This window comes from Elephantulus edwardii, unplaced genomic scaffold, assembly GCF_000299155.1.
Source record: "Elephantulus edwardii isolate Elephantulus edwardi_28Jun2011 unplaced genomic scaffold, EleEdw1.0 scaffold00001, whole genome shotgun sequence".
Lineage (NCBI taxonomy): Eukaryota > Metazoa > Chordata > Mammalia > Macroscelidea > Macroscelididae > Elephantulus > Elephantulus edwardii.
The window spans coordinates 46,462,041-46,487,657 of record NW_006399751.1 but is presented as its reverse complement, the minus strand read 5'-3'; the positions used below and the strand labels follow the sequence as shown (position 1 = coordinate 46,487,657).

General features: G+C 38.0%; 1 protein-coding gene across 1 annotated transcript in view; it reads left to right on the top strand.

The window, feature by feature from the left end:
* Positions 1-25,617, top strand: part of METAP1D (methionyl aminopeptidase type 1D (mitochondrial)) — a 102,910-nt gene that overhangs the window by 59,516 nt on the left and 17,777 nt on the right. The window contains 1 exon segment of the mRNA XM_006903776.1: positions 23,433-23,590. Within this exon segment, the coding sequence (XP_006903838.1) occupies positions 23,433-23,590 (158 nt within the window).

Genomic DNA, 25,617 nt, shown 5'->3' with positions numbered 1-25,617 from the left:
ACAAATTCTTTCATTGTTTTACAAACTCTCCCCCAGGTCCACTCCACCATGCAGCCTTCGCTCTAGACTCCTGTCATGACAAAAATACCTAATCACATATCCCTTTTAAACAGTTTTCTCCCTCATCTGTTTCAACGCAGTATGAATTATTGAACCCATCTTTCTCAGTTTCTCCCCAACCCCAAGGTCTGTCCTGTTTTACAGCAGTGGCATCATGCAGTATTTGTCCTTTTGTGATTGAGATACTTCATTCAGCATAATGTCCTCCAGAGTCACCCATTTTGAATAATATTGCATGAGTTCCTTGTTTTTCAATGTAGCATAGTATTCCATTGTGTGAATATACCACAGCTTCTCTATCCATTCATTTGTTGATGGGCACTTAGTTTGTTTCCAGCGCCTTGCTATTGTGAACAAAGCCTCAGTAAACATGAGTGTGCAGACAAATGCATTTCTAACAGCTATGAGCACATATTGATATTAACATGAAACTAACTTTATCCATAGTTTTGATCTTTGACTACCTGAATATTCTGCTCCAAATAATTTTGCCTTTTTTCTTTTTTTCATGTTTAAAGGGGAAAACTCCTCTAGTCAAATAGGGAGGTTTTTTTCTGTGGATACACTAATGAGGGCCAAATTTTAATTATCCAGGATATGTTGAGATTTTAGCTATACGAAGTGAGTCATCTGGTTTTCATTTGACCCATGTGGAGCTAAAAGAGGACTTTTATTTACCAACCCACCTAAAACCCTGAAATATGCTACCTTAACTATCTGAACTACTTGTAGATCTACAGACTTGTGTGGCAAGAGAAATGATAATTATAATCTGCTTTAGGCAACAAGCTAGAATAACTCAAAAGGAAATGTGGGTTACTAACACAGCAGAGTACATAAATTGTCAGTGTCAATTTGCCACTTGTGAGTGAAAATTACAGGCAGTCTGGCTAAAGAGAGGCAAAAAGATTTAAGTTACATAATATTTTTGAGCTCTGAAGCTAGCCAGCCCCAAACCCAAATATTGTCAACTTTTCCAATCATTCAGTACAAGTAACAGCAGTGATTAATCACTAAGATCACAGCCATGGCATTAAGGGCATGGTGGATTTGATACTGTAGAAACACTGTAAAGTCTGTCCATTTCAGTGCATTGTTATCTTTTTTTTTTTTTTTGGTGGGTGTATCCCAAAGCCCACTTGCCATAGAGTTGGTTTTGAGGTCTTAAGTCTTTAGAGGAGGAGAGTTCCCTTTTTACTCCTTCAGAGCAGCTCATTGAGAGTCACCCTCTCCTTTGCTGACCCTCCCCCCTCCTAGCATAATGTCCCACTTCAAAGAAGAGCCTCACCTAGTAACATGTCCCTGATATGTGATATGAAACTTCAAAATTCTTGCCTCTAAGGAGCATTCTAGGGAACTCTTGTAGTATGGTGATAAGCTACACAGTAACCTCAAAGGCATGTGGTTTGAATCCACCTGTTGTTCTGCGGGAGAAGGATAGGCAGTCTCCTACTGTGCAATTAAACTGCCTCTGAAAATCTGCTGGAGGGTCAGCTATGAGTCACTTTCAACTCATCGGTACACAACAACAACAACAAAGAAGCATTCTGACTGCACTTTTCCCAAGACATCTCTGTTCTTTTCGCTGCCTATGGGATATTCAGCACACTTCTCCAAGATCACAACTCAAAGAGAATAATTCTTCTTCTGTCACCAGTTCTATTCATGGTCCAGCTCAGATGCATAGCAAGTGATTGAAAAGACCATGGCCTGAATCAGGCACACCTTAGTCTTCAAACTGACATCATTGCTCTTCAATATTTTGGAGAGATCCCTGATAGCAGACCTTCCCAATGCAATACATCTCCTAATCTCCAAACTGCTCCTAACTGGTACCGAGGATGCTGATTTTGAATCCAAGTAAGATTAAATCATTGACAATTTCAATCTTTTATCCATTTGTCATGATGTTGCTTACTGTCCAGTGTGAGGATTTTTGTTTTCTTGATGTTGAGATACAAGATAGTTAAACAATATAAACATAATGTCACTGAACTTTACATATGAAGATTATTGCACTAGAAAATATTTTTATTACTTATATATTTACCATAATTTATTTATGCATATAAATAAGTAAAAAGTGCCCATGGGAGTAGAAACTGCTGTTAGAAAGCCCCTACTTCATATGTTGCAAAGTGGTAGGATGTTTGTTCCAGCATTGTCTTCTGGCATGTTGACTGTTCCTGTACATCAGATCATCCCTACATCAGATCCAGTGAGGTCAGTCGTGATGTTGTGGGGTTACAGTTTGTGTGAATTTTTAAACAATGCTCAGATCTGTTATTTTTAATGTTCCTCATCAGATACTTTATTTTGATTCTGGACTAGAATAAGGTGAATTGCGACTATTTCTAAAGAGCATTTATGCTTTCCCCTCCCCTTTCCTTGGGCTTGTTAGCAGGTGAAGACAGGATTATTACTTCTACTGAGGGCTGCCACTATCTGTACAGCCATATATTGTAGATTTGATAATCTTAACCCGAGATGCTCAGTCTCATGTGAAGCTCAGCTCATCAAACTTTGTTTTCAATTCTTGAATGGCAGAATTTTTCATAGATTTTCTTCTAAAGTGTGTATTTGTTTTGTTTCACATTTTTAAACTTTGTTTTATTTTATGCTTTAGCATCTCAGAAATCTGTCTCTGTGGGTGTTCACTTGGATTCTGAAAATAGAGCTGGGGTCTTGAAGTGGTTTCTGAATAAATAATGAAACATGTGTTTGAAGTCTGTAACTCTTCCTTCTCCTTAACCACATCCTAGATAACCCGCCAATGGTGTGTGTCATTGTGTGAATAGATTCTCTAGTTTTCGTTTTCAAGGCCTTTTTTTACCCCATTCTAGCTGTCTAGATGATTAATGTGACTAGGAAAATACTGTTGACCCATTTAAATCATGTCAAACAACATCCATTGCTCATCTACATAATGAAATACACACTGAACATTATGCCTTCAGTATGGGAGCCAGTGAACTACAAAATAATGTTTTACTAATTTAGCTTATAAAATATAAGACAGTAGAACTAACTATAGCATTAAATACTAAACTATTAAAATGGTGGCTGTCAGTAAAAATCACCTACAAACTGAACCATCTAATAGCATTTCTGCCTTAGTAATTAACTAAAGGAAGTAGGGGTAGTTGCATGCAACAGTTTAAGAAAAGTCTTTTTGTCAGAGCATGTTTTTAATATTACTTTACTATTATGGAATTTATTATACATAGTTGGATTCTTTCAATTGTTAATCAGTAGTTGTGAGCCTAAGAGTTTGCTGAAAAATGGTTTGATTTTTTTTTCTCATGATTTTATTAAACAAGTCTGAATAATTTGAAAGACAACTAATTTTTAGTTCAAACTATTTTGATCAATGATCAGATAACAAAAATAAGCTTTGACAGCTTTTAAGGTATTTAAATTTTAAAAGACATCATTTGCATAGTGTTTAAATAAATGCAAAACTTAAAGGCATTGAATTTAGGTTATCAAGTTTCCATGGTTACATCTTTCCAGGTTATTTTGTGTATTGTGTAAATAGGTCTGTGAGTCACTGATAATGATTTGTGTTTTTGTTTGTTCTCTTGGTAATTCTCTGTTTAGCTGAGTTTAATACAGTTCACACAGCGTGCTTTGGTTTATGTATATTTTAGTGTTTGTGATTGACAGTGATTGAGCATTTCTTATGGAGTGCTTGCCTTCTTTGTCATAAATGATGTATGTTGGTAGTGCTGGAAATGTAAATAAGTTCTTCCTGTATCACTGTTTAATAAACAGGAATTTTTATGCAAAGAAGATTTCTTAGTCTATTTAAACAGTAGGGCGTGATAAACTCTAGACTATTTCTATTAAACAGATGATGTACCATGACAAATATGTTTCAATTTTAACAAATTTTAAGTTGCTGAGATTATCGTGGGCAACACAATGATTTGTGGATAAGTACAAAATTTACTTGCATAATATTTCATAACAATGAAGATAGTAGAATTTTGGTCTAACCTTTAAAATTCTTTGTGATAGTGAGCTATATAGGGGAATTATCTTTCCTGAAAATTAATGTTTCCATAACATGATTCTCCCATTACATCTTTTATACAAATTTAATAGCTTTTATATGTACCAATGTATTTAGAATGGAGCTCTGGCAGCCTAGTGGCAAGAAGCTGTGCTGCAGTCCCAAAGGGATACGGTTCGAGGCCGCTCCATGAGAGAACGATGAGCATTCTACCCCAGTTTAATTAACTGCTTCTGAAAAATCCTCTGGAGAGTCTGCTATGGGTCCGTTCCAATTCGACAGTACACAACAATGCATTTAGAATGGAACTCTGATCACCTAGTGATAAGGAGCTACACTACAATCCCAAAGGCAATGTGGTTCAAATCCACTAGTTGCTCTGCAGAAGGATGGGCATTCTCCTTCCTTGCGATTTACTTGACAATACACCATAACAACATTGCACACTATAATCATAGGTTGCTATAAAGTTTATAAAGTATCCATCTATCTGCACTGTCATTCAGTGGTTAGAGTAGCTCTGGCACCCAACCTCATATGTAGTCTTTATTTGTAAATTACATAATTTGGGGTTCTCCAAAGCACATTTTGAAATTTCCTATTGATTTCTACCTATTGGTTTGATTAAACCATTTTAGAGAGCCCTTCTCTCACCATCAGATAACCAGTGATTGTTGCTGTTGCATGCCATTGAGTTGGAACCAACCCATAGCTGACCCTCCATCAGGTTTTCTGAGACAGTAAATCTTTGGGAGGAGATTGCTCATTCTTCTCCCACAGAGCAGCTAATGAAACAGAATTGAGTACCTTTGGGATTGCAGTGCAGCTTCTTGCCACTAGGGAACCAGTGCTCCCTATGTTGTTGTTGATTGCTGTCAAGTTGAGGTCGACTCATAGCATCTCTATGAACAAAAGATCTAATGCCTTTCCATAGCTATCATTGTTTCTCCAATTTCATAGAGTTTCCAGAGGCATGTAGTTTACAAAGTGGATGCCACTCCTGCATCCAAACCTGTTTTACAACTGGGAGCTCCACCAAACACAGTCCACAATGAGAACCTATTCTGGTATTTGATACCCCAGTGGCACAAGGTTCAGCATCACAGCAAACCCAGGTTACTTCACAGAACACATTGACAAAAAGTGATGTGCAAAGTGGAAGAGTGTTCCTCCAGGTATAAGAGCACTAATCTCATTTAGCAGTGGTTAAGTGTTGTCGAGTTGAATACAACTAAGAGTAAGCTTTGCACAAAAGACCTGAACTCTGTTCTGTAAGTAACATCACTTCTGTACACTTACAAAAGAGTTTGTAGAGTTTCCAGAGACATCTAGTCTAGGAAGAGGATGCCATTCCTCCTTTCCAACATGGATCAATCTGGAAGCTCATCCAAACATTGTACATAATGGATAACCATTATGGTATTGACATGACTACTGAACAATTTTCAGCATCACAGCAACTCCAAGTTGTTTAGTACAGCAAATAGACAAATGATAGCTGTGTCTTTTAAAGAATATTCATTCTAAAATTAACAAATTTTAAAGCCACACCCTCGATCAGGCCTCCACCCTTAGTCTAAAGCTCAAGGGTCACCTACTTTTGAGGGGCGGGGAGGAAAGGACAGTAACACACAACAAACATGACCCCAGATACTTCCCTTACATGACTGCCATCAAGATGAGACCACCATCGCCATCAAGATGCTAGCTAGCCAGCCCTATAGTAGCTACCATTTATTGAGCATTTACCTTATACCAGTTTTCATACATTGTGTCATACAATCTTCATAGCAAATCTGTGAGACATGTAATATTAACTGATGAGTGACTAACCCTATTAATGAGAACACTGAGGTCTAGTGAGTTTAACTTATTTATCCAAGTAAATCAGTTGGTGCTCAGAGAAAGAAAATTACTTTAAATTCAAGTAATTATATTTATTGTTAGGTGCTGTCAAGTCCTCCAGGACTCACAACTTTGTGAACAACAAGTTGAAACTTTGCCTTATTTTATTTATAATATCCTCACAACTTCTGCTGTACTTAAACCCACTGTAGTTTAATAACTACAACTACAGTCTGTCTAAGGTCAGTCTGTCACACTGAGGGCCTTTCCTCTCTCTCACTGATCTTTCACTTTAACAAGCAATGATGTCTTTTCCTAAGGATTCCCTAACAACATGCTCAAAGCATCACCATCTTGACCTCTAAGGAGCAGCCTGGTAGCACTTCCTGCGAGACATATTTGTTTGTTCTTTTGGCATTCCATAATATATTCAATCCTTGTCACCCATACCACAATTCAATTCTTCTTTGGTTTTCCTTATTCATTGTCCAGGTTTCACAAACATGTGAAACAGTTATAAATACAGGGCACTCCTTAATCTTTAAAGTGACATCCTTGCTTCTTATCACTTTAAAGACATTTTTAAAGTCAGTCTTTGGATTTCATGATTGCTGCTTCCATAGATGTTGATGGTGAATCAAAGTAAAATTAAATCATAAACAATGTCAGTCTTTTCTCCATCGACTGCTGTGAATCATAGTCAACTCCATGGCAGCTAATAGAAACAACATTTTCATGATGCTGCATATTGGTCAAGTTGTGGGGATTTTTCTTTTATTAATGTTGAAGTGTAGTCTATATTGAAAACTTAAGTCTTTGACCTTTCTTCTTCAGTAAGTGCTTCAGGTCTTCTCTTCAGCAGCAAGGTTGTATCATTGGCTTAATATAGGCTGTTAGATGAGTCTTTCCAATCCTGAGACCACATTCCTCTTCATATAGACCAGCTTCTCGAATTACTACCATGCATCTTGAATAGATAGGGAGAAAGATAAACACTTTTCCTGGTTTTAAACTTTGAAGTATCCCCGTGTTTTTTTAGAGGGAAATCTTATCATGCATTCATAAACAAAATAAAAAAGCTTTTTAATCCCATAATTTTTAAATTATAGAGTCATCTTTTATCTAGAAATTAGTTTTGCTTTATTTAAACATTTGAGGTTAGTTTTATTTGTGTGTCATTTTGGGGGAGAGTTATTAAAAAGTAGCAAGTGGCAGGAAATGGTGCTGAAATCTCGAAGGCACACAGTTCTAGGTTTTGTATGGGCAGTCTCCTCCTGTATAGTTGACTGCCTCTGAAAACCTGCCAGAGGTTCAGCTGTGGGTTGGTTTTTACTCTCCTGTACACAACAACAACAGCAGCTCAATACATCAAACGTGTGTGTGTGTGTGTGTGTGTGTGTGTGTGTGTTTTCTAAAACATCTTATACATTGGATATATTGAAGGCTTTAATCAAAAAATGAGATAATCAGTTTGTCATTCCACTAATTTTGGCTGATCTTCATAAGCTAAGGTTTTCTTCTATGTTTGTTTTGTTTTTGGTTAAAGTTTACACCACAAATTAAGTTCCCATTTTAGCTAACATTTTCAATTAAAATTGTGTTGTTAGATATGAGAAGCAGCTTATTTTGTACAGATAAAAGTACATATCTTCTTGTTCCTGGAGTTTCTAGTATTTAATAACAAAATGTATTTATGGTACAGATCCCTATTTCAAAAATAATACAAATAAACCAGTATAAAATAAATTTTTTAAAAAAGAACAAGTATCTGAAAAAAAAGCAATAGCCAGATTTAAGAAGACTTCTTGCAATTCCTCTTTTAAGTTTGTGTCATTTTAATGTGCTACAGTTTTTACATTAATGCCTAAAGTGATAGAGTAAATGGTTGCTTAGCCACATAATTAAACAGATCTAGATAGCTGCCTCCAAATATCGGAACCATTTTCTTTTGCTAAAGAGACAACTGTATACATTCGTTCTCTTGTGAAAGCAACCCCTTTGATGGGTGATACCCGTTTCTGTTGCCTTGGATCTGTGTAGTAGTCTCACCTACAGACACTTGGAAATAATGGTTTTTATTACCTTTCTCATTTTATGTTGTGACTGTTGATCTCCTTACTTGGCATTCCCAATGTCTTGTTACAAGGCAGAGACAAAATGCCCACAATTGTCGATATATCACTCTAAGATATATATTCAAATATTTAATTTTTATTCATATGCATTTTGCCTAGAGCTGTACAGTAAAAAATATTCTCAGGAAAGTATTCATGCATAGTGCATTTGGTTTTTCTGCTGGTTTATTCATAATGCATTTTTGGTCAAAGCTCTGAGCTATCTTACACCAACTGTTCACATAAAAACTTCAAATGGCACATCAAAAAAAAGAGGAAGAAAGAAAATAATGCCTCCCAATATGTAACTAGAATATGCTGATATATAGACTTCAGCTGACACTATTATATAAGATAATATGGAGACTGTAATTATATTAGCTATTTTCAAATGCTTTGTTACAATGGGAAAATATTTATATTGAAACTATCTTTAATCATAAACTGTAAATCCCACATCCTCTGTTCTTACTAGTTATTTTAAGCCAAGTAACCAGTATTTTGAGTTAGTTTTTTACATGACAATAATGGTATCATAGCCTTGATTTTGTTATTATTGTTGTTTAGGGATTCAACAACTTTCCTAACTGGATAATTTTTAAAAGGAAAAGCCTCATAGAGGCCTGCCCTAAAGTTGAATTCCCTGTGTGATTTCTGTGACAGTGCTCTTTCTGGTTCTTATTTGCGTGTCTCAATATCAGTTTTTCTCTTTTTCCTCTTCTTTAACCCAAGTGTGTGAGCCAACAGGAATGTTTCCTTTGAGAGGCTGAAAAGCTGAGATTTGCCAGATGTTCGCTTCTAGCCTAGAAGCATACATTCCCTGGCTTAGTCAGACGCTGCGGAACAGGCTCCTGTTATTTTGACAGAACCTTTGGTTTTAGTTTTGGTTCATTTTGGTGTAGTGCTTCAGTTTGAATCAGAACTTATATTTTATTCTGTATTTAAATGATATAGTGGCATCCAGAAAATCTGGCATAGAATATGTTATTTTGATGACATTTTTCACAGGGCTCAACTAGAATGAATTATTACATTTTAACCACAGTCCTAATAAACAGCTCTTTATTTCGTTTGGAAGGATACAATATTTCTTTGTCCAAGAAGTTTCCTGAGTGTATGTATTGTTGAAGTGCTAAAAAGCTGCTTTTCTCTAAACTTTAGCTGAGAGACAATGAGATTTGCTAATCATATACTATTTCAGTATTACTCAATGTTTTATGACTATAAAAATGGATTTAGATTAAAATTTTTTAAAGAAATATTTTTCATCTTAAATAGCTCTATTTCCTTTTACAGATTAATAATTTCTATTTAACTTCCAGTTAACCACCATATGAACTACTATTCTTAGTGTTAGGTTTTCAGGGTCCTCTTACCCCCTACTATATATAACTGGGTCTTTTTAAAGGAACTTTTTCATAGGCCCACAATTTCATTTCACTTTATTAAGTACATAACTTCATTAATTTATTTTTGGAGTATATTTTATTTCCCAAGAATTGGAGAATACTTTTTGTTGAAATCATAGATCCCTGGATTCAGACGTGTACATTAATGAATAACCATTTTATCAAGTTTAGCTTTGATAATGAAGCAAAATGGGCTTTTTCCCCCCCTGAACTGTTTCTGAACTTATGATTGACACTATGCTCTATCAGTTACTATTGATGAATTTTTTAAAAAGAGGGGAAGAAGTAGTAGGGAGCCAGCTTCTTGAAGGAGCCTGAGGGAAGGTCTTGTGTGGCGTGACCTGGGCACCAGTCCTGAATGTTGTTATTATTGGGAGAGGGTGCCCTCAGGCCTTCATCCTTCCTCTCCCCAGAAGCAATCTGACTCTGGCTGGCTTAGCAGCTTTTCTTCTCTACTCCCAAAACTCTCTCCAGGCCTTTGTTTATGGCTTGATGAGTTGGATGTCCATAGGCTCTATTGCTCCTTTTTTTGATGACTTAGTTTTATTAGTAGCCATGTCCCAGTCCACTTACAATATAAGACTGATGAAGCCTCGGATAAATTGGCCAGTTTAGAGAACTAGGCAACCAGGACAAATTTTGACTCATTGTATTTCAGCATAAAAGTGAGTTATGACCCGTCCTTTTGTTGTCATTTAAAATATACAATTCCTTTTTACTGCTATAGAATTTCTGTTACTTGTTTAGCAATTTTGGCTAAAAATAGCCCCAAGGACAACACTATGTTGTTCTATGTCAAATAGAGACTTTATTCAAGACAAATATATTTATGCCAGGGTGTTTTAGACTTAGCCATGAGCTTTATTTGGAGCATTAGAGAAAATGATCTGTTTCCCAACACCTGCATAACAACTAGGCCTGCATCCTCTTTATAAATGTTGTTTAATAAACACCATAGTTTTACCAGCCAAGGGCTGTTGCCAAGTGCTGTTAATTAGGAGAAAAAAATAGGCATTTGCAGGGTGGGGTGGGGTTCTAGTTTGTGAAACAGTTCCACTCCTCTGTCTGCAATGGCATTTTAACTTTAGATGCAGGAAGCAGTGGTGTATGGTGTCCATATCCATGATTTCCTGGACCGGAGAAAAAGTGTGGAAAGCATCTGGGGGAAAGGAGACTCTTTACCAGCTTGTTTCCTGTAAGCTCAATTGGAAGACCTTGTCTGTGCAAATAGATTTCAAAATAGAGCCTGCCCTTTGACTGTCTCCATAATTACATGGCTCGCTCTGTATTTTATTTGGCAGCCAGAGTAGTTAACCCCTGGAAGCAAGGGGCCGATGGCATGGCCAGCTTGGCTTCCTAGACATGATCATGGGAATGAATAAACCACTGTTTGGAAAAGACTGTAGTGAAAAAGGCACATCAGAATAGTTTCTAATGGAATTAGAACTTTAAAAACAAGCTTATTAATGTTTATTATGATTGGCCTTAAAAACCTCATTTTGTCCTCACTGTGTCATTTATAGAGAGGTATTAATTGTTGCTAAAAAACCCAAGGAGTTGGGGGAGTTCCGTGCTGCTTTGATATAGTCAACATCTGTCAACAAAATGAATTTGCTTTTGTTTCCTTGCAAGGGCCCTTATCCTTTAGCTTTGCCCAGTCGGTGTCTACCTCAGTCTGGGGCAGTCCCCTCATTGTTTTCCTCTTTACACAAATGCACAGGTTATTTCTTGAGAAATGTGAGCTTGTCTTCTACTTTCCAATCTCCTTGAAACTGGAAGGAACTTCCAATCATTCTCCTTTACTTTTGAACCGTATCCATTTTAGCAGTAGATTATAAAAAATCAATAAGAGTCATCTTGAGTGATGCAGACTGTTTAATTTTCCTCTCACAACAGTTTGTACAAGTTATCAAATCTACTAAGGAGGCAGTGAGTGTTTTAGGTCAAGTATAGGCCTGGATGTGTCCTTATCGTTCACTTTGGGCCTTGAGGCAGAGGTGTTTAAAGAGCCTGTGTCCTGCCTGCTCTGGGGAGGTGATGCAAAGTCAGGAAGTGTGTTATTCCCAGAGCTCTAAAACAACACCTTGAAGTTTTATGCCTGTGATGTGGTCCCTTCCCAACCTACTGTGGGAAGCAACATTTTTAAACCACTAAGGAAATCTTGGGTTGTTGGCACAAAGTTGCCTTTTTGTAAAGTTAATGTCTTTATTTAAACAAATCCCTTGGTGTAAAATTAAAATCATCAATGAGAGTGAGAGGCCCTATTTGAAAATGAATTATAGCAAAACGTTGTTTTTGCTCTTGGTAATCATAAATCATTTAAATCTGGCAGGGAATCCTCCCTTCATCCAAAATAATTGCCTCCATTTGGAAAATCAATTAGATGTTAATATGATATAAATAATAGTTCTGTTCCTTGACTTTGGCATTTGCTGATCATTATGAAAAAAAATATATTCAATGAGTCATTTTACAGGGTGTCTTCTAAATTGCATATTATCTCTGACTGACATTGTTAGCTAATGTAAAGTAGTGCCAGGCTACCTCATCGTGTGTTTTCTGCCCAGATACTTGATCCCTCTGAAATGTAGCATGAGTGAGGATGGATGACATGCTGCAGGGAGAAACAGCTTCCCTGGAAACGTACAATGAAAAATACAGGTGTTGGGATCTTGCCCTTGAGAACCAATGTTTTGTTCCGCTTTACAGCTGCTTAAAATGATAAGCATTTTAAAGGGCCCTCTGGAAGTTCATTCAGACCTCTCCCTGAAAAATACTTGTTGACCAAAAGAAAACTCATGTTTTTCAAGGGTAAAATCACCTCAATTAAGGATCATTAGTAGAGGTGCATATAAAAACCCAATGCTCAGTGGGTGAAATGGAAGCAGTTCATTATGTGGTACAGAATGCATGAGCAGATAACAATTAAAATGGACCCTGAGTAAAAGGCCAATAAACATAGGGCATGTTGTATGCAAAAATATTAGCTACTTAAAATGCATTCCTCCCTCCATCCTGCTTGAATTCTATAATCCCACATTTTGGTCCTAATCTGTAGAGAGAAAGAAAATGCTGCATTTAGAAATTGATGTTATTACCGAATAGGAAAATCTTTTCAAACCATACCCTAGCTTTCCATTACAGACACAGATTTGAACATGGACAGTGTGCTGCAGGGTCCAAAAGGCATGTAGCAATTTCAGGAGGCGTGCAGGTTGCTGGTATACCCCTTCATGGAGACAAAGAAGTTGTTGGTGCTAAAATGGGGTGTTCTGCACAAAAGAGGCCCCGACAGACTTTTATAACCCTGAAGAGAATTATTATTGTTACCTTTGATAACAATAAATATTCTAGGATTCATATCGTATAGATTTACTATGTGAGAAAACACCATACAGAGTTTTTGTTACATAATCAGCAGTAATGACAATCACCATGGGCCTTTCTTTCACGATCAAACTAGTACAAAGTGCCCCCTTGCTGACCAGGGGCTTTCTGCTGTCCTGCGGTTCCTTCTAATGATTTCCCACTGAGACCTCCAAAGCTTAAGAGTCAACGTGCCCTTGCATTAATTATTATACACCTACATTTTGTTTCCCCAAAACAGGCTTAATAAAAGAGCATGATGTGGGTTCTGGATGAATGAGGGTGTAGAAGATAGGCAGCCAGGTGACCGATGGGACCCTGGGTGGTGCTCCTGCTTTGGGTGATGGATGTCGTGTATCAAGTTAGCATTAACATTGGTGGTTGCAACTTGAAAGTTGTAATAAAATGTTTTTGTTGTTGCTGTTGTCAGGTGCCCTCAAGTCTAGTACGATTCATAACGACCCTCTTAACAGATCTGAATCCTGCCTTATCCTGTGCCATCCTCACAGCCCCTAACACCTGAGCCCAGTCTTGAAGTCACTGTGTTAGTCCACCTGGTTGAGTGTCTTCCTCTCCTTCACTATCCCTCAACCTTCCCAAGCATGGTGACCCTCTCCAATGAACAGCTGCTCCTAGCATCATGCCAAAAATGTGGGAGACAAAGTTGAGGGGAGAAAGTTTTTGAAGACTTGAGTCTAACCCCATGTGCTGCAGAGTACAGCTCTGCTCCTCGGGATTTCCAGGTTGTGACCTTACAGAGCACCTTTTGAGGTGCCTGTGGGTGGGTGCAGCTGCCGCCTTTCATGTGGTCATCCAGCACTTAACCAGTAGTGCCACCCAGAGACTCCTAAGGCATGCTTTTATGAATAAAAAAAAAATACAGGAAATGCAACAGATTTCCCCCCCCTAAAATCACTTGGATGCTTTTTCCACAATAGAGTGGCAACTGGAGATTTTAATTGTATTCACTTCATGGTTGGAAAATTTATTAATTACCACTTACTAATGATAATATAATAAACAGGGTTCAAGATCTCCCTTGCCCTTTTTAAGATTTTTTTTGGCCAAGTTAATTTGACGACCATTATTTTGTAAAGACATTTATAGATTTCATTCCATTTCTTAATTTTACCTGTGAAAACTCTATATTTTTTTTCTTTTCTGGTTTGTAGTCAATAGTTACTTGAATAAACACTGTGCGGTACCTTATTATCTTGTTACCTTGTGACAACATTGAAAAGGTGTCTTTTATAAGATTGAAATTAAAGATTTCATTACAAACATAAAGGTATCTTATGAAAGTGAAGTTGCTGAGTACACTATAGACCATAATTGTCAGCAGATTGGGTATGTTCAGGCTGTGTACCCAGTGTTTAGAATCTCGGCATCCAGCCATTCGTAGGTGTGGCTGCATCTTTTCAATAGTCAGCCTTTCATTTGGCCGCACAGATACTGGCAACTGTTCTTCCAAATAGTGATATCTCAAAAAACCTCTCCTAGATACACCAGCAGAGACTAGGTGACTTAATGCCCCTGGTTTAAGTACATAGAAAAGATTCCTTCTATATTGCTTGTGTACTTGAACTTGGTAATACTGAGAAGAGTGACCTCTCTTTCACTTAATCAACCACATTGAGAAAAATCATGAGTATTAAAACTGATTGGAGGCTACGTCATCCCATTGCTTGAGATGTAGTATGTTGCTGAGTGGAAAGCGCAAATCTAAGAGCTGGAATAGACCTTACTCCAACTCGAAGTCAAGTCCAATCATGTTACTGAGTTTTCTGTAGTTCAGTAAGATAAGGTCTGCCAAGCAGTCAGCACAGAACTTGGCACCAGTACGCCTTCAGGCAGTGTTCCTGTCGCTTTTGTGGCCGAAAGCTGTGCAGTTAGCACTTGGAATGACCAAGAATTGAAGGTTGGCTCTGAAATGCCATCCAACGCCTTGTCACTTTGGCATTTTTTCATGATGCATAATTTCATCTGATATAATCTAATGCATTTGTTTACTTGCATACTGCCAGCCTCTCACCACAAGAATGTAAGCTCCGTGACAACAGAGACCTTGTCATCTTGTTCACCACTGTTATTCCTGGGTCCAGAGCATGGCGTGTGGTAGGACTCAACAAGTCTTTGTAGAATGAAAGAACAGACTGATTTGGAGAATTGAGAAGGGAAAGGAAAAGAGTATTTGCTTTTATGAAGGACCTGTTTATTTTTTAAAATGATGTTGCTGTTAACTGCCATTCAGCCAGCCCCAACTCATACACTACAGAACTGAACATTATTTAACTGTCCACATGATCAGTTTTCACTGGCAGGCAGTAGATCATCAGGCCTTTCTTCCTAGTCATTCTTAGCCTGGAAACGTCTGAGAATCCTGTTCAGCACCATGACAGCATGTAAGCTTCTGCTGACTGACAGGTGGTGAGTAAGCATGAAGTGTACTGGCTAGGAGTCCAGTCTAGCTCTGTGGCATGGAAGGCAAGAATTCTGTCACTGAACTACCAATGCCTCTTTGGTTTTTGTGTTTTTGTTTTTTTAAGATCCTTTGCATGTATGACTTGTTTGCTTAGCTAACCCTCATAGCATCATAGTGATGAAGAAAGCAGTCCTCTTCTGTTTCACAGTGGGGCAAGTGGGGCTCAGAAGGCTTGGTAACTTGGGCTTCTCTGACTCCACAGCTCATTCTCTTTATACTTTATCACAGGGCCTCCCTATTAGAGCATTTCAGAGAATATTAATGAAAAGTACTTTCATTCTAAATGTTAACCATTTCCAAGGCATTTACATTTTGCCTGATTGGGGGAAAAATGAACTTCAATCAAACTCAAATCCCTAAAAAACACACTAGAGGGAGCTCTGGTGGCCTAGTGGCAAGAAGCTGCACTATAATCCCAGAGGTGTGTGGTTCGAATACACCAGATGCTCTGCTGGAGAAGGAGGGGCAATCTCCTCCTGTACCAGTCAGATCCAATTTGACGGTACACATATAAAAAATAATAAAAGAAAAAAGAAGAAAAAACAAAACACATTACACAGCGAAGCATGCCAGCTAATAGAGTTTATAGTGCCTTTGTACTCTGTGGAAAGGCAGCTTAGAGTGGCAGAGATAACCATGGTCTTTAGAAGGGTGGTCCAGCTCATTGTTTACCAGTTTGGGGTATCATTAAACTCTTCTGAGCCTTATTACCAATGATGTTAACAGTTGCTGCAGCCGTTAGAGAGTTGGAAATAGCTATTCATTAATAGCAGCTCTGATAAGGATCAGAGAGAATATTGAAAAAGCCCTCAGCACCATGCAAGGAGCCCTGGTCCCAGTGGTGAAGCCCTCAGCTGCCAGTCTAAAGGTTAGCGGTTTGTCATTTACTGACTACTCTTCAGAGGAAAGATATGGAAATCTATTTGATTAAAGATTCTCACTCTCATTGCCATTGTTGTCATCTACCATCAAGTCTGAACTGACCCATAGCTGACCCTCTGACAGGTTTTCAGAAGTAGGTAATTGCACAGGAAGAGATTGCCCATCTTTCTTCTGTGGAGCAGCTGGTGGGTTTGAACCCCAGATCTTTGGGTTGCCATCCCAACTCCTTACCACCAGGCCACTAGAGCTCCTTCATTGCCATTGAGTGGGAACCAACTCATAGCTGACTCTCCATTGGGTTTCTGAAGCTGTAAATCACATAAGAGCCGATTGCCATCCTTTTCCCATGGAGCTGCTGGTGAATTCAGACCATGCCACTCGAGCTCCTTCCATAAGGAGTAGAGCCCTGAAAACTCAATGGTCTTTACTCCCCCCATATGATCATTATTATGACCCTGATCTTTTAAAAAAATTTATTGGTTTGCATATAAGTATTCATATACATGGTGTTTCATTCATGTACATTATGTTTTACATAATCATTCATATACATTGTTTTACATAATTAATTTCTGTTGATCTATACCTATTAGCACCTTATGTTTTCAAGTTCTCATTAAATCTGTTATGTTCACCACGCCCCCACTACCTTCTGCTATCCTGGTGATTTTCCTCCCTTGCTCTTTTTCTGCCCCCCTTAGACCCTTCCCCTTCTCCTTTTGAGCATTTAGACATATCTTGCTTAGTTATCCTCCTGCTTTCACGATAGTGGTCTTATGCAACATTTGTCCTTATGTGACAAGTTATTTCAGTCAGCATAATGCTCTCTGGACTCTCCCAGGTTATATAGTGCAGAGAACTGCCAGAAGTCCAGGTTGGGTTTAGAAGGGGTCATGGTACTAGGGATATTGTAGCTGATGTTAGATGGATCTTAGCTGAAAGCAAGGAATACCAGAGGAATGTATATCTGTATTTCACTGACTATGCAAAGGCGTTTGACTGTGTGAATCATAACAAACTGTGGCTGACTCTGAGAAGAATGGGAATCCCAGAACACTTGATTATTCTAATGCAAAACCTATAGTGCTGCATAGTACTCCATATATTTAAACATTGTGTTTGTAACACAAAGATAATACCTATTTAAATAGTATTCACTATTATCATTACCAAAGTTTTCTGGTGGGCTAATGGATAAGGACTTGTGCTGCAGTCCAAAAGCAAACAGTTCAAATGCACTTGGAATAAGATGAGCAGTTACTTCCCATGCAATTTATAGCCTCTGAAAACCCACTAGAGGGTGAGATAGGAGACTGTTCCATGAGAGAGAAATTATCATTAGTATTTCAATTATTATTTCATTGTTGATGATGTTGTTAGGTGCTTTTCAGTTGGAACCAGTTCAGCTATCAGTGGATTTTCAGAGGCTGTAAATCACACAGGAGAAGTTGTCATCATCTTTCTCCTGTGAAGCAGCTGGTAGATTCAAACCACCTACCTTAGGGTTGGCAGCACAACTACTTATCCATTGACCACCAGAACTCCTTGGTAATGATAATGACTGAGTCTCCCGAGCTCTGCTTATTATTAACAGTAATCACAATGCACCCCTCCCCTGTAAGGGAAACAATGTGACTTTTTGTCATTTGTGTACTTCTACTAGAAGATACCATTAGGGGGCCTGGTATCATGGACTGATTTCACCTGAGTTCTTTTTTGCCTTCAGTGAGATCTAGATTTTCCGTTTCACATCTGCAGACTAGATAGCTTCTATCATTCACCTCACTGACGTACACATTTGGTCAGCAAAGGGATATTGGCTTAAAAAAATAGACAGATTAGGTCTTTGGCATGTCTTTTTATGAGCATTAGGCAATCTCCTATCATACATGAAAGAATTCATGGCTACTTTCCCTCAGCATTAGCATCTTCTGTGTGCCCCCAGGGGAATTAGTAACTGTTGTGTGCCTCAGTGTCTTCAACTGAGAAAGTAATATTAACAAGTCACATCCATAGTGTTCTTATGAAGATTAACGAGCTAGCACGTGTAAAGTGCCTAGTATAGTAACTGACTGGGGCTCTGGTGGCCTATCATGTAAGGAGTTGCACTGCTAACCCAAAGGCTAGAGGTTGGAATCCACCAACTGCTCCTTGGGAGAGACATGAACTGTCTCTTCCCATGTGATTTACAGCCTTTGAAAACCCACTGAAGGGTTAGCTATGAGTCAGGTCCAACTTGATGTCACATAACAGCAGCAACATAATAACTGATAAATAAGGGCTCAGTATTAGGAACTGTTGACTCAGTGACTGGGCTAATGTGGTGGATCTGTCAGAGATAATGATGTTGACATAAGATAAAGCAAGGTTCAGAGCTGTTGTACGTGGGCGGGGTCGCTATGAGTCACTAATGACTCAATGGCACTTAACAACAGCAACATTAGAAACTATAGTGATGCCCATGTGCCCTCCCCCAATTCACTCTTCAGATACTCTCAAAGGAAATGCCATCTAGTGGGCAACTACTCAGGAAGTGCTGTTGGTGTAGTGTGTAGGGAGTTGTAGTGCTAACCCGAAGGCTGTGTCTGCCTAGTGGTTTGAATCCACCAGCAACACGGTGGCAAGAAGATGAACAGTCTCCTCCCATGCAATTTGCATTCTTCAGAAACTCACTAGAGGGTCAGTGATGAGTTGATTCCAACTTGGAAGGTAATGACTTAACTAAATTCTCAGCTCTCTGACACACCTTATTCCAGTTGTCTTTCCCTGACTGGAAAGAAGGCATTCAGGCAGAGTCACACAGCCCTTCAGTGGCAGAGCAGACACAAGCCCAGGCTTCTGCATTCAGCTTTTCTGCGTTTCCTAGACCACCTACTTCTCCCTTGTGTACTGCTTTCCAATCCAAGCACTTAGTGATGTTTTCTCTTGGAAAATACTGTGCTTTGTATGTTTTGGGGGATATGTATCTCTCTTTCTCAAGAAACTACTTTTTTTATCAAAGAAATTACACTATCGGCATTTTGTCTGGTGCTTAGAATTGCTTAAAGTAATACTCCAAAAAAAACCCCAAACCTCTGTAAGTTTATTTCTAAAATAGTGTGTTAATTTTTTTTTAAATATGGGACACTTCACAAATTTGCATGTCATCCTTGTGCAGGGACTATGCTAATCTCTGTATTATTCCAGTTTTAGTATATATGCTGCCAGTGCAAGCACAATATTGTGTCAAACTTTTGAAAAATATTTGAAACATATTCTATTTATTTGTCTCTTACTATATTCTAATAAGTTTTTATAGCATGTTATGTGTATTCACACAGTTAAGCATCTCTTATTAATAATACTAATTAAAAGACTAATTATCTTCAGTATCATTACTGTCACATACAAGTAAAATGTTACTGATGATTCCTAACTAGCCAGAATATTATTTCAACAGAGAACTGCCAGAAATTCAGGCTATGGAATGAGGGATATTACTGCTGATGTCAAATGGATCTTGGCTAAAAGCGGAGAATACCAGAAAGATATTTATTTGTATTTTACCAACTGTTTAAAAGCATTTGTGTAGATTGAAATAAGTTATGGGTATCATTAAGAAGAATGAGAATCTCAGGGAGCTCTGGTGGCCTAGCGTGTACTGCAATCCCGAAGGTGAGTGGTTTGAATCCACCCGATTCTCCGCTGGAGAAGGAGGGGAAATCTCCTCCTGTGCCAGTCAGATCTAATTCGACGGTACACAGCAAGGGGGTGGGGGTGGGAATGGACAAGAAGAATGAGAATCTCAGAGCTTTAATTGTGCTCATGTGAAAAATTTACCTAGACCAAGAAGCATATGTCAGAACAGAGTAAGGAAACATTGCATCATTTACAAGCAGGAAAACAGTGCATTAGGTATCCTTTCTCCATACCTATTCAGTTTGTATGCTGAGCAAATAGTGGACTATATGAAAAAAGAATATGGCCTCAAAATTGGAGGAAAACTCATCAACAAGATCCATTATGCAGATAACACAACCTTGTTTACATAAAATGAAGATTTGAAGTACTTACTGCAGAAGATCGAAGACTACAGTCTTCAATATGGATTATACCTCAACATCAAGAAAACAAAAATCCTCACTACTGGACCAATAGGCAACATCATGATAGATGGAGAAATGGTTTAAATTATTAATGATTTCATTTTACTTGGAACCATAAGCAGTACCTATGGTTACAAGAAATTGAAATATATGTTGCACTGAGAAAATAAGCTGTCAAGGACCTTTCCAAAGTGTTGAGAAACATGATGGCAGTTTGAAAATCAAGGTTAGTGGCGAGATCTGGTGGCCTAGTGGCAAGAAGCTACACTGCAATCTCAGAGGTGTGCAGTTTGAATCCACCAGATTCTCTGCTGGAGAAGGTGGACCACTCTCCTCCTGTACCAGTCAGATCTGATTTGACGGTACACACACACAAAAATAATGAAATAAAATAAAAAAAAATTTAAAAAAACAAAGAAAATCAGGGTTAGTCTGATTCAAGCCATAGTCATTTCAATTATTTTCTATGCATCTGAAAGTTGAACAGTGAATAAGGATGGCAGAAGAAGAATTGATGCCTTTGAATTGTGGTGTTACCAAAAAGTCTTAAATATCCCATTGGACTTTAAAATGGACAAACAAATCTGTCTTGGAGAATGTGCAATCAGGGTGCTTCTTTTAGGCAAGAATGGTGACACTTCATCTCACAAACTTTGGACATGTTATAACAAAGGCCAGTCCTTGGGGAAAAAAACCATCATGCTGAGAAAGGTGGAGGATCAGCGAAAGAGAGGAAGACCATGGAGGTGAACTGACATAGTAACTGCAATGATGAGTTTGAGTATGGCAGAGATTGTGAGAATATTGCAGGATAGGGCAAGATTCTGATCTGTTTGTTGTTCATACTGTCACTGAGAAATGTAGTTGACTAGATGGCATTGAACAACAATAATGAAAAGATTAAGAAAACTAAGACACAGAAAGGACAAGTAATTTGACCAAGAACACACAGCAGGCAAGTACTAGATTGGCATTCAATGTCAGACAGTATTACTATGTTTAACTTTACAGAAGAACGTAATTTAGAGACGCTTTTGGATAATAATTTAGAGTATCATCGGGGTTAATATCAGTGCCTTTTAAAAATTTAATTAAAATTCTCAAGATGGGAAGCCAGTACTTTCCTACAATTCATGTTTCCATTTTTTCCCAGGGTAAGTGTTATTCTAGGTCAATGGCTCTCAAATTTGAGTGGGCATCAGAATCAACATGACAGTTTGTTAAAACACAAAGTCACCAAGAGTTTCTGGGTTGGGAACTTAAGAGACCTGAAAATTTGTGCCTCTTTTCCATCCGTGTATTGCTCTTGATGCTGGCTTAAGTCAAGAAACAGTGCTCTAGACCAAGAGTCAGCAAATTTGGTCTGTAAAAGATCAAACTTAATTGCCATTAAGTGAAGACTGACTCATAGCTGACTCTCCAGTGAGTTTTCACTGAAAATGAAAAGAGGCTGTAAATGGCATGGGAGAAAATTGTTCATCTTTCTCCTACAGAGCAGCCAGTGACTTTGAACCACCAACCCTTGGGATGGCAGCGCAGCTCCACCCACTAGTATATTAGAAATGTTATAACTTTAGCAAATCAGAGGCTCTATGTCCCAAGTACTTGACTCTGGCATTGTGGCTCCAAAGCAGCCATAAACAATTGCAAGTTACAACGTGTGTTTCAAATTAACCTGTATTTATGAGCTCTGAAATTTGAATTTCATATAATGTCACATGCTAAAATAATATTTTTTCCAATGATTTACAAATGTTTGTATCTTTTCAGCTTGTGAGCTGAAGGATAACAGGCAACTGGCCAGATATGGGCCTGAGGCTAGAGTTTGCTGATCCTGTCTCTAGACTATCCACCTTCAAACTTGTCTGACATGCAGAATTTCTTTTAAACTATTGTTTTAATTATAAAAGTCATGCAAGCGAATTTCTAAAAAGAGATCCCAGGCTCCAGAAGCAATCATTATTAATGAATTTTTCTTTTTTTCAGAAATTTTAGTCATATATATATTGTTGTTACATGCTGTCTAGTCAGATATGACCCATAGCTGACTCTCCAGTGGGTGTTTATTTGGTGGCAAATTGGCCCCATCTTTTTAACATGGAGCAACTGGTGGATTTGAACTGTGTGCCTTTGGGTTGGCAGCAAGCTCTTTACCACTAAGCGTAGAAATATATGCAAATATGGATATTTTTACATCAGTAGGCTTATTTATACTAATTGTTCAATCCCATTTTTTTCTCATAACAATATATTGTGACCTGTTCCCACATCAATATGTAGAGATGACATAGCCTATTCTTTTTAAAGACTATAGTTTCCTGTATCTGGCTATGCCATAAGGGTTAAATAACCAGTTCCTTATCAATAGACATTTGAGTCATTTCTTATTTTTTTTCTACTATAAACAATACTGCAATGAAAGTACATCTTTACACATTCATCATTGCACACACATCTGTGATAACACCCACAGGATCAAGTCTAGAAGATGAATTGCAGAGTCAAAGGGTATGTGCATTTAAAATTTAGATAGACAGTTGTAAATTCCTGTTATGGGAACTTTTGGGTCCTGTGTTCATTTTCTTTTGGGGTCACACTGTACATTTTTGCCATTTGGTCTTTATCTGACTTGAGCATTCATCACAATAAATTTCAGTATTACGCTCCACTGCACATGAACTTAACACGGAGTAGTAATCCTATGGAGGGCAAAAAGTGCAGCTGGCAATTTCTTCATGTTTCTTGAAAATAAAATGGCTTTTAAAAGTATAAAACCATCAAAACAGTGTCCTGAATCTAGGGTCAGCCTGGACATTGCCACATAAGGTGCCACAAAAGAAATTGTTCTTGTTTTTTCCACAAAGACCTGAAGCTTAGCAGATGTTTCTATATGTTTGTTTCCCACTGGAGTAGGATTTTCTATTGTCAAACATCTATGTAAACATAGTGTTAGCTAATAAATAATAAATAGTAGTTGTGCTGCTATTGTACTAGAACTCAGAATACCACTGCTTTCCTTTCTATTCAAAGCTCTTCCTTTTTGAGCCAATAAAGGATTGGAATAATGACTTAATAGATACCAGCACAGCATCTTGAAGGGCAGCACTATGTTAGGGTTTTGGCTTGTGATTTTCAAAATATTTTTACTTAAAATATGTCCCTTTCTGCTTATAGGATGTCATAGAATTTTCTCTTCACCACTCAATCACATCTACTCATACAAGCAGTCAGGCAGTCCACAAAGAAGAAATTTCTTCTTCCGGAGACAAAGAGATATTTCACACAGTATAGTTCTGCCGGCTGCAGTTGCTCCAGCTCATCCAGTCCCTAAGGTACTGTACTGCCTCTTTCTGCTCCTCTCCAGCCAGCATAAAGGTTGACTGCAAAGCCCCAAATACGTTTGATTTGCAGGACATTCAAGTGGTAATATTTAAACTTAGTTTATGATTTAAAACACAAACACCTGATGTGAGACATTTTAACACCCTGCTACTCTGTAACCTTAAATCTTAAAAAAAAAAAAAATAGAAGATAACACTGAAGTAAAACTACCTACCTCATTTAGAATTAAAATTTCTAGGGTGACTGGATCCTTTTCATTTCCTTCACCTGCTCCCCCCACCAACCAAATTGTGCATCCCTGCAACTGCATCCCTGCAATTTTCATCCTTGCCCATCCTCACCCTTCTGCTTCCAACCCTCACCTCCTTGTACCCCCAGCATGTTTTTCCCAATAAAATATAAAATAATAATAATAATAATAAATCTAAAAAAATAAAAAAAAATTTCTAGGGTGACATTTCCTATATGAAATTTCTAACATGAAGGAAAAGATACACATTTGTGCAATTTCCTAACTTTTTAGAGGAAAAAATTTAGCTGTGAAATTAAAATATTTCAAGAAAGATTGCTTGAAATCAGTATACTAGATACTTTTTCTTTTTTTTTCTAAACCTGCTCTTACAGTGACCATGTTATTGATGGTGCCATCTTTGAATTGTTCTTTAGGGCAAATTAAATAAAATGTCTCAGAACATTCTTGATTTTTTTTTTCTAGAACTTACAATTCTGTAGAAAGGCAATATATCCATTTTCAAAATGCAGCACACAAGAGGTGTGTGAATTGTTTGGGAAGAACAAGAATAGCTAAAAGAAATACAGATTTATCACCATGATTACCTATTTTTCTTTTTAGAAGATTTTGGGTTTCTTGTTTTGTTGTTTTTAGGTTTTTTTTCCCCTGCAATGAGCTTGCATTAAGTATGTTATATGGTCCCCTGATTAGAATGTCTCACCTAGGTCCAACACTTAGAAGAAGCCAATAAAGCCCATTAGATTAAAAACACAAACTGTACACAGTGGTTCATAATAACAAATGAGCACCACATCTTGCATCAAAACATTACTGTATTATTATGTTGAAGACATTTTTGTTTATCTTAAAGTGTTTCTTTTTTTTATTATATAGGAAGGTATGCTGTAATACTAAGGCAAACATTTGACTAACTGGTGTTAAGATTCAAACCTAAAAATCTCAATTTGCATACAATTTTACTTTAAGACAAACTAAGGAATGGAATTCAGGAACTGAACTGGTTCATAACCTTGGGGTTGCCTGCATCCCCTGAAGGTGAATGGAGCATTTTTGTGGCAAAAGCTGACAAGCAGAGCCCAGAGCACATTCTTGCTCCGCTGAGATCCAGCCATCAGAGCGAAAGCCAGCAGCACTTGGTATTACTCACAAAATTGACATTTATTTTCTTAGTTGAAAAGGAAAAAGAATCTCCAGAGAGGTGACCAAGTATCATTTTAGAATTTCAGTGAGGACCCAACAGTCCTCCTGTCTGGAGCTATAACCTCACGAGATGGCAGAGCAGAGATAAGTGAGCTGAGGTGAAGCTGACACACAGTTAGGGCTCATACAGAGCTGTGTGCTGTGGGAAGTGAGGCTGTGGCTCTACCTGTGTCAGGCCCTTCTCGACATGTGAATAAGCACAGGCTCTCCTGTCTTGCCTCATGTACTTCACAAAGAGGAGCGCCCTGAGCTCAGCCCTTCCCAAGTTCCTGTGATGTCTCAGTTGAATAATGCTATCTCCCTTACCTTCTTGTTCCAAACCCCTCTGTAGCTTCACAGTGTCAGTGTCGCTCTTTCCATGGTTTGTAAAGAGCTATGCAAAACCTTGGAACTGAAAGGAGCTCTGTATATGAAATATTATTTAATTTCTGAGTTCTGCCCATGGATTTAAATAAGTCATGTAGAATATTTTACAAGGGTTATCAGAGTAGGAAGTTGTAGGGGTTTTGGATTTTGGTGAATGATGGAACTGTTCTAGGTAAGTTTGTGTAAATGAGGGGAAAG